The sequence below is a fragment of the Blastomyces dermatitidis genome, assembly GCF_000003525.1.
Source record: "Blastomyces dermatitidis ER-3 genomic scaffold supercont1.1, whole genome shotgun sequence".
In the NCBI taxonomy this organism is placed as follows: Eukaryota; Fungi; Ascomycota; class Eurotiomycetes; order Onygenales; family Ajellomycetaceae; genus Blastomyces; species Blastomyces dermatitidis.
Genome location: NW_025544774.1, coordinates 7,788,539 through 7,801,691, shown reverse-complemented (window position 1 = coordinate 7,801,691; position 13,153 = coordinate 7,788,539). Strand labels below are relative to the sequence as shown.

General features: G+C 34.0%; 1 protein-coding gene across 3 annotated transcripts; it reads left to right on the top strand.

Annotated features, from left to right (window-relative positions):
* Positions 1-9,573: 9,573 nt before the first annotated feature.
* BDCG_01073 lies at positions 9,574-12,557 on the top strand. Of its 3 annotated transcripts, XM_045416581.1 has the most exons (5): positions 9,574-9,689; positions 9,752-9,897; positions 10,032-10,425; positions 10,476-11,688; positions 11,768-11,791. In XM_045416581.1, the coding sequence occupies exons 1-4, from the start codon at positions 9,579-9,581 to the stop codon at positions 11,673-11,675; spliced, it is 1,851 nt and encodes a 616-aa protein (XP_045279424.1). In that variant the 5' UTR covers positions 9,574-9,578; the 3' UTR covers positions 11,676-11,688; positions 11,768-11,791. The 3 variants fall into 3 exon arrangements, with proteins under 3 accessions (XP_045279424.1, XP_045279426.1, XP_045279425.1); XM_045416583.1 differs by lacking the exon at positions 9,574-9,689 and having other exon boundaries at positions 9,704-9,897; positions 10,476-12,557; XM_045416582.1 differs by lacking the exon at positions 9,574-9,689 and having other exon boundaries at positions 9,704-9,932; positions 10,476-12,557.
* Positions 12,558-13,153: the final 596 nt, after the last annotated feature.

The window sequence follows — 13,153 nt, the reverse complement described above, 5'->3', positions numbered from 1 at the left end:
CTCATTCTTCTGCAGCAGTTAATGCAAAAAAAAAAAAAAAGATCTTAGAAATAGTTTTTTACTTCTCTTGAAAAAGTAAGGTGTTTTTCTCTGGGTTTTATACAATATTCTTACAAAGAATTAAAAACAGAGTTGTTTTCTGTCATAATTTCATATTCTTTTAAGTAAGAATTACTTTTTCAGTGGCTGAAGAGCTTTCATTAATACTTAATTCTTTTTTACACTCTTTATTAACTGATTTGAGTTGCACACTTGTTGTGTGAGGAGAATTGGATGATTTAGAATAAAATTGAATAGTTTTAATCAATTTCTCTGCAAAAAATTGATTTATTTTTTGTCAGTTTTTCTCTCAAAAACTGTCATATCATCTGATTTATTATCAATTGATATCATACTTTTCCTCACTGTATCTCAAGAAAGAGATTGTAAAGATTTTATTGATTTATCTTAAAAATCAATTTTAGTTTATTAGATTCTCTTCAAAAATCTAACCTAGTTACTGAACTAGTGTGAAAAAAATCAGGTGTTTTATACATAAAAGTCTTTTATTCTTCTTTTGAAACAGTCTGACCAACTTTTCAATTGAAAACAGACTTAGAAATATCTCAATTGAAACAGTCTGATCAACTTTTCATTGAGTGAAAACAATGAGTTCAAAAATACACTCAGTTGATATGGAAAAAGATGCTTTCTCAAATGCTATTTCTGAGATTGAAGTTCTGAAGAGAAGAAAGAAAGAAGAAATAGAGAAACAACAAGTTCTTGAAATACAGAAACTTGAAAAAGTAAGCAAGATTCTTGAGAAGCAGTGTCTGAGTGAGATGAATGAAGAAGTTCTGTTAATTCTTCATGCTCAGGCTACACAACTACAGAAGGTGATCAAGTTCAAACTTGGAATCTCAAACACAGTTCAAAAAACCTTGAAAATTCCCAGTACAATGACTGACTCTTCATCTTGCTCTTCTTCTTTCTTTCTTTCTACTTCTTTTTCTTCTTTGAATCAGAAGAAAACATATGCTTAAGCAGCTGAATCTGCTGTCTCTAAACCTGCTGTCTCAAAACCTGCTCAAAATCCTGAGAAAACTGAGAAGAATACTGCTCATGCCTCTATTCATAGAAAAGTGGAAAAGAAAATGCAAAAAGAGAAAAACTTTCAAATCTTCAGAAATAGAAGACTTATTCTCAAAGTCTCAAACTAGGACATTCTGCAAAGAAACAAGCTAAACTCAAATCTCATTTTCAGAATTAGAAATGAAATTAATCAGCAGTTCTTTTCTCAGTTGATGACTGATATTGAAGTTCAAAAACCAGTTATAGCTTCAATTGAGTCATTATTCTTTGAAAACTTCATCATTCTGACTACAATGCCTGAATTCAGTGCTGAATTCCTTATTCAGAATGAGAATCTCTGAAAGTCAGCAGTAGAATCTTTGCTAAACACAACAATTCTATCTGAAAGAGATGAAAAGTGGGATAAATTCATTCTTCATGATATTCCAGTTGAAATTTTTGACTGTGAAGAAGGAATACTACTTCTGAAAAATGAATTGAAAGAATACAACTTCATTCAACTGAGAAAGAAGTCTGTATGACTAAATTCAATTGAGTTCAGACAAAGCAGGAGAAATGCCTCTGTTCTAGTATATATAAAAACACTTGAATAGTCAAAGATCTCTGAAGTAAGAGTAGCAGGTTTGAAAATGAGAGTTCATGAATACAAAGACTTGAGAATGAATCTCAAAGCTCAAACACAGTGTTCAAACTGTCAAAGATATGAACACTTTGCAATCTCATGTTTTAGAGACTCAAAATGTGCATTCTGTGCCAGAGATTACAAAACTAGTGAGCATAAATGTGAAACATGCTCAAAAAGAGGTGAAATTTGTCAACATACTCTGCTTAAGTGCTCTAATTGTAAAGAAAAACATGCATCTAGCTCAAAAGAATGTATGTTTACTCCTAGAACTCAAAAGAACTGGAGAAAAGATGAAGCTCAAAGTCAATCTAGAACTGAAGAGAAGAGTCAAGCCAGTAAACTCACAACTGCAAGCTCAAAAAGAAGAAACTCTCAATTATCTAAGTCTTCAAACTTCAATTCTCCAGTGAAATGTAAACAGAATTTGAATCCTCAAATTTCTGTTAAGATTAGAGAATTGAGAAATGACTCTGATGATAAACTAGATATAATGCAAGCAGTTGAGATTTCTACTTTTCAGAACAGTTATAATCTACTATCTGATGATAGTGATTAGATTCTACTCTACTCTCTTTTAGTATGAATATACAACAAAAACAACAAAAAAAGTTTAAAAACTCTTCAAAAATCACATTTATTCAAAATAATGTGAATAGAAACTCAAATTGCATTTATTCTTGTCTTCAAATTGCATTTGAACAAAAAGTTGATTTTATACTGCTTCAGGAGCCGAATTTTGATGCTGAGCAAAAATATGTCATTTCTCATTCAAGCTACTACTGCTTTTTACCTCAAAAGTCTGAGATAAAGTCAAGAGTAGTGATCTATGGAAGAAAGAGATCAAGATATCAATTTAATCTAAGATTTGATATCATGTCTGACCCTGATATTCTGGTGGGTGATATTATAGATAAAGAAAATGAGTTTGATACTATACAGCTCATAAATATCTATAATGAAAAGTCATTGAAGAAAAACAATAATATCTGGACAATTGATAGAGAATTTCTGAACATAACTTCATCAAGAAACTCTATAATTGCAGGAGATTTCAATGCACATCATTCCTGGTGGAATTCAGAATGCAAGAGAGCAGTGAGAGCTGATAATCTGATTGAATGGACCTTTGAGCATTCAATAGATTTGGTTAATAAGTCTGATCAACAAACATTCTTTAGAAAAGGCATGAAACAGAAGTCTATTATAGATCTAACATTCATGTCATAAAATCTAATGAAAAGAAGACTTGTAAACTGGTTTATTGATTCAAATGAGACATCAGGATCAGGTCATGAGATTATTCAATTTGATATTGAACTGAGTGAAAAACAAATGAGTGAAAAACCTCTTCTCTCTAATCAGTATAACTTTGAAAAAGCTGATTGAAAAGCAGTTGAAGAGAGCATAAAACTGTTAAAATCTGAAAGACAGAATGAGCTATATTGGAATTCTGGTCAAGATATCTCAAATGAAATGCTTGAGAATAGAGTGAAGCTTATTACATCTATTATTCTAACAAGTGTTAGAGATAATATTTCAAAAAGAAAATCTTCTGAGTATTCAAAATCTTGATGAAATGAGAATATCTCATCTAAAAGAAAAGAATTAGCTACTGCTAGAAGAGATTGGAAGAATAATGTAATATCTGATAAAGAGTTCAAAGCTGTCAGAAATGAATATTTTTCAGATATTAAAAGAGCTAAAACAGACTGCTGGAATAAATTTCTTGAAGAAGCACAAGGGAAGGAAGTTTTTAAAGCTTTTAACTATACTAAAACAAGAAGTGTAGCAAAACTTTCAGCTCTAGAATATGAGTTTCAGAATGAATCATATACAGCAAACTCTTTTGAGGAAAAATGTCAAGCTTTCATGAGAATTCTCTTTCAGAACTCACCAGATTCAGATTCAGATTCAGAGAAAGAGAGTATATCACTTCTCAACTACATTGATGAAAATGACTGGAAATGGCCTGATCTTACACAAGATGAATTAGAGTCAGCTATCTTCTCAAGTTCTGTTAAAACTGCTGCAGGTCCTGATTCAATTAATCACTTGATTATTCAAAATACATATTCCTACTTAAAGAATGAATATTTTGAGCTCTTTTTCAATCTCTTGAAAAATGGATATCATTCTGAATGCTGGAGAGAAGCCACTGGAGTGATTCTTGCAAAACCTAATAGAAAAACTTCAATTCCTAAGTCATATAGAGTAATATCTCTATTGAACTGCCTAGGAAAGGTTTTAGAAAAGATAATAGCTACTTAACTATCTTTTATAAGCTCTATAGATGATTCTCTTTTATTCAGTGAACAAATGAGAGATAGAAAACAGTGTTCTGCAATTGACACTGTTCTCTCAGTTGTTCATGATATTCAAATAGCAAAGCATGAGAGTCTGGTCTCAACTGCAGTTTTTATTGATATAAAAGAAGCATTTGATCATGTTTCAAAGTCAAAGTTAATTCAGACATTGAAGATATTAAAACTGCCACTTTCTCTAATAAAATGAGTTAACTGTTTTATGTCTAAAAGAATTATACAACTCTTCTTTGATGGAATGAAACAAGACAAGACTGAGATAAAAATAGGAGTATCACAGAGGTCTTCAATCTCACTCATTTTATTTGCAATATACACTGCATATCTATTCAAAAATAGAAATATGAGAATAGTGTGATCTCTGAGTTATGTGAATGATATTGGTCTAGTCTACAGCTCAAAAACTATCAAAGAGAATTTGAAAGTAGTTGAAGAAGCTGCAAAGGAAATCTTTGTTAGAGCAGATATCAATCAAATTCAATTTAATATGAATAAAACTGAGTTAATTCATTTCTTTCCTAGATTCAATGAGAAAGAACTATCTCTAACTCTTTTAAATAGAGAGATTAAACCCAGTGTAAATGTCAAATGATTAGGAGTATGGTTAAACTCCAAGTTGAATTTTAAATATCACATTCAACAAAGAACTGTCAAGACAGAAAGACTATTGAACAACATAATCAGACTATCAAATACAGAGAGGAGTCTATCCTTCCAGGCTATGAGACAGTTATATATAGCCTGTATTACATCAGTAGCTGATTATGAAGTTCAAGTTTGATGGAATAATCAAGGGAATTTCACTGAACTCTTTCAAAGTCTGCAAAACAGAGTCTTGAGAAGAATTCTGAGAGCATTCAAATCATCTTCTATTAAAGCAATGGAAATTGAAGCTTCAATTCCTTCTTCTGCTATTAGATTTGAAAAGGCCTGTATGAACTATGCTCTGAGAGTTGTAAAGATGAGCTCAAATCATATAATCAGAGAAAGAGTCTCTTCTTCATTTCCATCAATTAACTCTGGAAATGAACTGGATTGGAATAGATTTCTTGATTGAAATGAAAATAATTTTTCAAAGAAAATGTCTTCTCAACTGTATAGACTATGCTCTCTGATTAAAAATCAATTTTCTTCTTTAAATATTGAAAAAGTTGATCATGAGAAGTTATCTCTCTGAAGAAAAAAGCTTGAATCTCTTATAGACTTACAAATAAGTGAACTATCAAAAGAGAAAGAATATGAACAGCATTTGAAGAGAATTTCTACAATCAATATAAAAGACTCTATTCTGATTTATTCAGATGACTTAAAAAATGAGAACTTGAATAGATTAGGCGCAGGCATTGCTTATACTGAAGATAACATTAATTTTATCTCAGATTTCTGAAATCTAGGCTCTGAATGTGAAGTCTTTGATGCTGAACTATTTGCAATAGTGAAAGCTTTCAAACTCATTGAAATAAAATCTCATAAAAGAGGAAATTGTTTGAAAGAGGCATGGATATTCTCTGATAGTCAAGCTGCTTTAAAAAGACTTAGAAATAGTCAGATTCATAATGATTAAATGAATCTTAAACTGATCTTAAACTCTGTTTTAAAAATTCAAAAGAGAAGAATATCAAAGCTGAGAATTCATCTGCACTGAGTTCCTGCTCATATAAATATTCATGGCAATGAATTGGCTGATTCAGCTGTAAAAAAGGGTGCAGAATTAAGCAGATCTATTCAAAAAATTATGTCCTGATCTTTTATAAAGAAAAAAATAAAAGAATCTTGTTTAGACAAGTGAAATGAAAGCTGGCAGAAACAAAAGAAGAGTGTACATTATTCAAGATTTGAAACAAAACCCAAGTGGAAATCTTGTTCAATTAAATGTAAAAAGAAAATATTCTCATCTATAATACAGCTGAAACTAGGACATGGCTATTTCAAATCTTATATACAAAGATTTGATGATAGATTTGACTCAATAGAATGCTCATTCTGCAATACAAATGAGAATCCTGAGTATATTGTAATGCACTGTGCATTATATAATAGTCTCAGAGCCAGATTGAAAGAGAAGTATGATCTAAATCAATTAAATATGAGATTCTTATTCTCAACTGAGACAGGAATTAAATACTTAATAGACTTTCTATCAGAAACTCAAGCAGCTATAAGAAAATGACTAAATTCAGAATTATCTGAATATGAAGAGGAGGAAATCAATCAGATATAGTCTGTTAAAACAGCTATACACTCTCTTTTAATAATTTGTTTTGTTATAGTCTCTCTTTACTTTATCTTTTTCTGTATCTTTTCCTTTCAATTTCTTTCTATCTATCTATTTAATGTGTCTATCTTTGAGACTGTGTTCTTTCTCTCTTTTCTTTTGTCATGATATTGTCAAATGGTTTCAAAGTATCAAAAGATGTTAAAACACTGCAACTTGTAAACAGTTTTTGTATTCTGAGCTGGAATTTTCTGATTTTGCATATCTGAAATTGATGAATGTACAATAGTTAACTTTACAGACATAGAAAAAACCCTGAGAACTAAAGTTCTCAGGTAGATGTCATAGTCTCTGACTGCATACATCTATAATTGAAGAATAATAATAATAATAATAATAATTATTCACTTTATAAGCTTTAGAAATATTATAGTAATCTGAGATTCTGAGTTTATTAATACTTCTCATACTTACAGAGTAATAGTATCACAGTATAGTCTCTCTCTATAAGTAAGTATTTTCATTGAGAGAGTAATAGATTCAGATATCAGCTTTAAGAATTTTAAAAAGATTGTTACTGACTCTGTCTATAACTTCTTAAATTTCTATTTTAATTTATCTGAATAGTTTCTGTGAAGATATTCTGATTTAGAACAGATAAAGCAGAGTCTCTTTTTCTTAGTCTCTCTATTATACACTCTATTTATAGAAGCTTGTAAAGCTCTCTCTCTCTACTTAACAGTCAGATATAAATCTCTCTGAGTCTTATTATCTTTTTCTAACAAATCTGTTCTCTATTATTCTAGCTCTTACAGAGTCAGTCAGTGATTCATTCTTCACAGATCTATGACTCTCACAGTGATCTATAAGTGATAAATAAGAGTTATCAATTTCTTCAGAGTTAAGAGCTTAGAGTCTTACTTAATAAGCTTATTCTATATATCTTTATTCAGCTTCTTTATAAATATTATTATTCAGATCTTATTTTAGAACCTTGTTTTCACAGACTCTAATTCATATTATAATTTTATAAAGTGCTGTAAGTAGTCTTTATCAGATTTCTTATCTCTTTTTCTAATATTAATAATCACAGCTCAGATATTCTCTGTTTAGCTTATAAAGTTTCTCAACTTATTCTCTAGATAAGTCTTAAGAATAGATTAGTAAAATCTCTTATAATCATTCTCTAGATAATTCAGCTAGTTCTTAGCTTCAGTGTAATAGAGATCTATTATTATATAGATAACAGCTTCTTCATCTTTTATATTACACAGCTGAGCTTGTAAGTTAATTTTAAATACAAACTTATAAAAGCTTTTATAGATTGTAATTCAATAAGTGATCTTAAGTAATTATAACTTAAGAAAGTTTCTTTTCAGTTTATAGATATCTCTGAAGATTATGTCTAGAGACTCAGTTTAAAAGTATTTACAAATAGTAAGTATTTCTTATAGAAAAATAGCTTAGTTCTGTAGAAAATACTCAAGAATATTCTTCACTGAGGTTAGTTTATTTATGAATTTAGAGAATTTCTCTATCACAGATATAGAGAATGATATTCTGTAAATAATTAATAAGTTCTCTAAGACTTCTTTTATAAGAGTTATTCATAGTTTAGATAACTGCTTCTGAGTATCTATAGTAGAGTTTACAGAGATTAAAGTATATAAGTTTCTAGTTCTTTTAGTTATAATAGATAGTTACTGACTGACTGAGCTTGAAATATAAGAATAAGTGCTCATAGATAATTATTCAGATATTTACAGCTTGATATGATATATACTATTAACTACTAGAAGTATTCACAGTAGAAAGATAAAATATAGAGATTAAATATATAATAGTATTCAAGCTGAGTTATGAATAGTATTTATGAACTTCAGTCTATATAGTTATATGTAGTCAAGAGCTGCTAGCTCTATTGATTACACAAGAGATAGAAATAGAGGTAAAGAATCCATGAGAAGTAAGATTTCTTACAAAATGTATGAAATTAGATTAAATAAAATTAAATGTAAAATTCATAGTTCTAATAGTTAGTCTAGTTATATCTACATAGTATCTGTTAGATTATTTCTTTTCTTTTCATATATTATATAGAAATAGAAATTAATCAGATATCAGAATTAAGTTACTAATATTAACTACATCTAAATTTTGTTAGAATAGATGTAAATAAGTTAAGTGATTAATGAAGACTAACTCAGGCTGAAAAGTGTAGATACTTCTGAAACATGATTTTATAAATGTTTCTACTCAATTAACTTCAGGCTTCTGACTGATTGATGCACTGTCTGTCTTCTCAAGTTTTGAGTCTTTTTAGCTCTTTGAGTCTGTGTCTGTCTTTCTGAAAATTATTTTAGCATTCATAATCCGTAGGCTCGCGGTAGAAATGTTTCAGTTACCTTGAATGCGAGGTATGTTTCCTCTTTCTCTTTCAATATTTAACTCTTAAAGAAGAGCTTGTGCTTTGAAATCAAATTTCTCTGAAGAAGAATTGCTCTTCCATCAGTGTTCAAGCTGTGAAAAGAGCTCGCTGTGTTCTATCAATGCTAGATCAGTGATGAATATTGTAACTGCTACTACAACAAATAAAGATTTTGCTATGAAGTGAAGACTGCTGTGCCTTGCTATTAGACTGACTGTGTGACCGTGTCTGAGACCAGAATCAGAATTTTTGATAGTCTCATTATCAATTTAACAGATTCCATTACATGGTTCTAACATTAGATAGTAGTCTTATACTGTTTCAGTGAGACTTACTGTCTACTCTTATCACATTTTCTAAATGAGATCATGATTTCCACTTCTCAATTTAAATTATTTTTATTGCTTTAAATGGCTTTAAATCTCATTTAAGTGTTATCAAAAAGTGTTACTTTTTAAAAAATTAAAAATAGTCTAAAAAAAACCTTAAAATGTCTAAAAATAGTAACTTTATACTAAGAATGGGACTAAATGAGACCAAATGGAACCACTTTCTCATTTTTTTCAAGTCATGGTTTCATTTTGAGATCTGATATATAGTCACTTTGCATGTTTATTTAATGATTAGTCCCAGCGGGATTCACGCCAAGAAATGTATGGGACCAGACCAAATGGGACCAAATGTGAAATTCATGGTCCCGGCGGCCAGTCTACTTGCTATGCCTGCTTAAGGTCTGTCGCGGTTGGCCAGATGCAGGTTTGTCAATGTTATTCAAAAGACAATAGCACGCTTCCAGCCCGTTCTGGTCGCCGACATCCAGGAATGAGTTGACTTCCAGGACCTCTTTCTTCTGAGCCACCAATTCAAAGAAGTCATCAGCGGATAACATCTCTGGAGTTGAGAAGGAAATAAAGCCAAATGGTACACCACCGGGACAAGATGGGACAGAAAGTGACGCATTCATTCCATAAACATGTCATAGTGGGGCCTTCAGTGCCAAGACATAAATCCACCTGTTACCTTTTCCGGGTGCGTGGCAGGCAAAACACCAGAAAAGGAAAGGGCGTCGACGACCTTCGTTACAATTACAGGGCAATGGTGACCTGTTCGTCCAGAAAGTACAACTACGTGAAGCGCACGTCTCGCCCAAAATCATTATTCCTGTGAGCAAACCAAGCCTGCAACGAGCTCCGGAAAGCCTGCGGAATGTTACTATTGTCCAATTACCCAGTGCCATGTATGCCATGTATAACATCGCTTGTGGGTTGCAAGGTTTCCTCCCACTTGCTCCAACCCCAATCATTACACGCTTATTAATCGCTTTTTGGATATATGAAAGGCCTAATGCTCACTTCACATTTTGAAATCAAGCCACCAACGATCTCTGCGCCATATGCCTTGCCTGGTCTCTCTAGAACCATCTCGCAAACGACAGAAGCCTGACGATGATCTTGAACAATCACAACATCAATTGAAAAGGCTGAAGCTCGGCGGGCCACCACCAGCATATTGGGATAATCTGTCAAGAATTTGGTTGACCAAGGACACTTTACGAGAATTCAATCGACGTAATAGCCCTTCAAACAGGATAGTGGAGTCGGGACAACGTCCTTGTCGGCCACTAACTCGACAGCTCCACGCGACACTAAAGAATCGTTGCCAGATACCTGCTCTCGATCCCTTGAGCGGCTGCAAGCCTGAAAGCCTTAAGGAGATAAAAAGGCTCTCCAGGCGGGGCGGGCCTGACTTGTCTGATCTTAGAAATGTATGTAATTTTAGCGGCATGCTGGCACTCATGCTGACACATCAGCTCAGTTCCCAGATCCTCGTACCCCTTTTTATCAATCAATGAGCACAAGCAGTTCAGGCCGCAGGAAGCGACGTGCAGGGTCTGCTCCAGACGATAGCGACAATAAGGCCACTACGAAGACTACAAGCACTACAGTGTATAATCGAAACTTTCAACAAAATCTGGTTGACCATGGTGTCTATCCACCTGGATATAAATATCCCAATGGCCAGAAACTGGCAAAACCGAATAACTGGCTTGAGCTCAATGAACGACTGGCGCAACCCCAAGCTTCCCTCTCACCCTCAAAGTTCTCCGAGCAAGAATTTGAAGAGTTTAGAGAGGCGGACATGAATGCATCCAAGGAGAAGCCTATAGTACGTTTGGCCATTCCGATTATCGAAGGCCATATCGATGATGTTAGGTGTATGGGAGGGGACTACCCATTTGGGAACTTTGCTCCTCTAACCGATGGCACACTTGCAAATGCAAAGCCAGACCACTTTTTTGGTGCTCGGCCTGAGCAGCTAAATCATCAAATCCGTGATGAGCTTAGCGACTTCATCATTCCGTCAACGCAGAAAGACCATCCGATAGCTCCAAACTTCTTTCAAGAGGCTAAAGGCCCCGACGGGTCACCTGCTGTTGCTACACGGCAAGCTTGTTACAATGGTGCAGTGGGGGCTCGAGGAATATATAAACTTCAGTCGTACAAGCAGGATGAACCTACCTACAATAATAAGGCCTACACGATAACATCAACCTACCAAGCCGGTCAACTCAAGCTCTACACAACACATCCTACCGCCCCTCGAGAAAGCGATGGCCGCACTGAATACATTATGACCCCGCTAAGATCATTTGCGATGACTGATAACCCAGATACTTTTCGGAGCGGGGCATGCGCGTATAGAAATGCGCGGGATTGGGCAAAGGAACGGAGGGACGAGTTTATCAAATCTGCAAACGATAGACACACGCAAGCACGCTCGGAACTCCTCTCTACATCCGAACGTGAGGCAACCTCTGAGCCCACTATCATCCTGGAGGATTCTGATACATCAGCCACGTTTGATGAAGCCGAGTTCCACGATGCTGCACAGTGGAGCTTCGCACACACAAATGACAGCGCTGATGATCCTCCGGCTTCGACCAAGCATACTAAAAGAGCAAGAATCGGAGCCAGCTCAATTAGCCGAGCTAGCAGCAAGTCTCTCCAAAATTAAGCCGTCGGCATTTGTATGTAGCCCTGATACCACCAAGTAGCAATGAATTCCCTTTTTTATTTACGCTCATTCCTGGCGTTATTCTCATGTAGGGTAAGGGCGAGACCATCATAATCATCGTTAGAAAACTGTCGCATATATCGCATCTTCGTTGCCATTCAGTTGGCTTCCAGTCAAGAATATTAAGGACCTCTTTCAGGTAATTTGCGGTGATGGGAGGCTGAGAACTTGGTTGCATCCAGTACCATATGGTGAGGGGACATGTTTCTTCAAACAGCAGCCTGGAACACTTATTGTATCATATGAAGGGGTACTTCCAATCAAATCATGCTCCTATATGGGGGTCCAGCCAGGTTTTGGGCAAGCCGCCAAGAGGACCTCGGGAAACGGAACAGGGCTCGTCCGGAAAACCTTCGCGCAGGACTGAGAAACTGAGAGTGTGAGTCTCCTCCTAAATACTCAGTGCGCTGGATGGATTGCTATTCAGCAAATGAATGCAAGGCCTTAATTTCCTGCTTCGGCAACTTTCCAACTTCAGAGATTATTTTTATTATTATTACCTGCTTTTAATTACCGTAACTTACTATGATTAGCACTTGGCTCAGCATTGTCGGATACATCTTGCTAAGTAGCGCGGTGATTACTCACACTAAAAGTTCGGCCATTGCTAATTTTATGAATTTGTGGATGGGTCTGATCTGTTGAACAACTGGATTCATACATTAGATAGATTTTGCAATCACTGCATGCATCAACAACTGCATACATCAATAACTCAATCAGGAAGTTTGATGTGTGGATTCCAAGTTAAATTGCTGTGCCACTGCGGGTATTTCCGGAGATAATCCCCTGGAATAACGTAATTTTTGTGTCCAATCGTGGACGACTGGGGATACTGTTGGCCCTTACGGCCGTTGCGGTTAGCGATCTCACTAGATCACGTGACCCACCACTATATTATGTTCTTGTAGATAGATCTATCAATACAATCTTCAACAATTCTACAGATTATAGCTCAGATAGCACATTTTTCTTTTTAAAATATTGTATCAACATTTTTGACATGAATAGTTTATCTTTTTTTTTTTTTTTGAAAAGACTCTCACTCTTTATTAGAGATATTTCATTTTCTCTGAATCTGCTGATCAGCAGATTTATATACTTTATATTTTTTTTAAGAAAGTATGTTCTTCATTGTGAAGAATATCATTTTTTTTTTTTTTTTATACATCTAGAAGAAGCAGAGCTATCTTGATATAAGTAATATATCTGTTACTTCAGAGTTCAGCTCAAGACTCAGAATCACACACTTTACTAAATAACTTATTAATAAAATAATTACTTATTATAAGAAGACTTCTGACTTGTAAGATAAGACTAAGATTAGTTTTCATCAGAGTATGAAATTTAATAATAAGATAATAAAGAAACTTCAGAATAAAGAAAAGCAGAGTTAATATTCATCTACAGAATCTGTT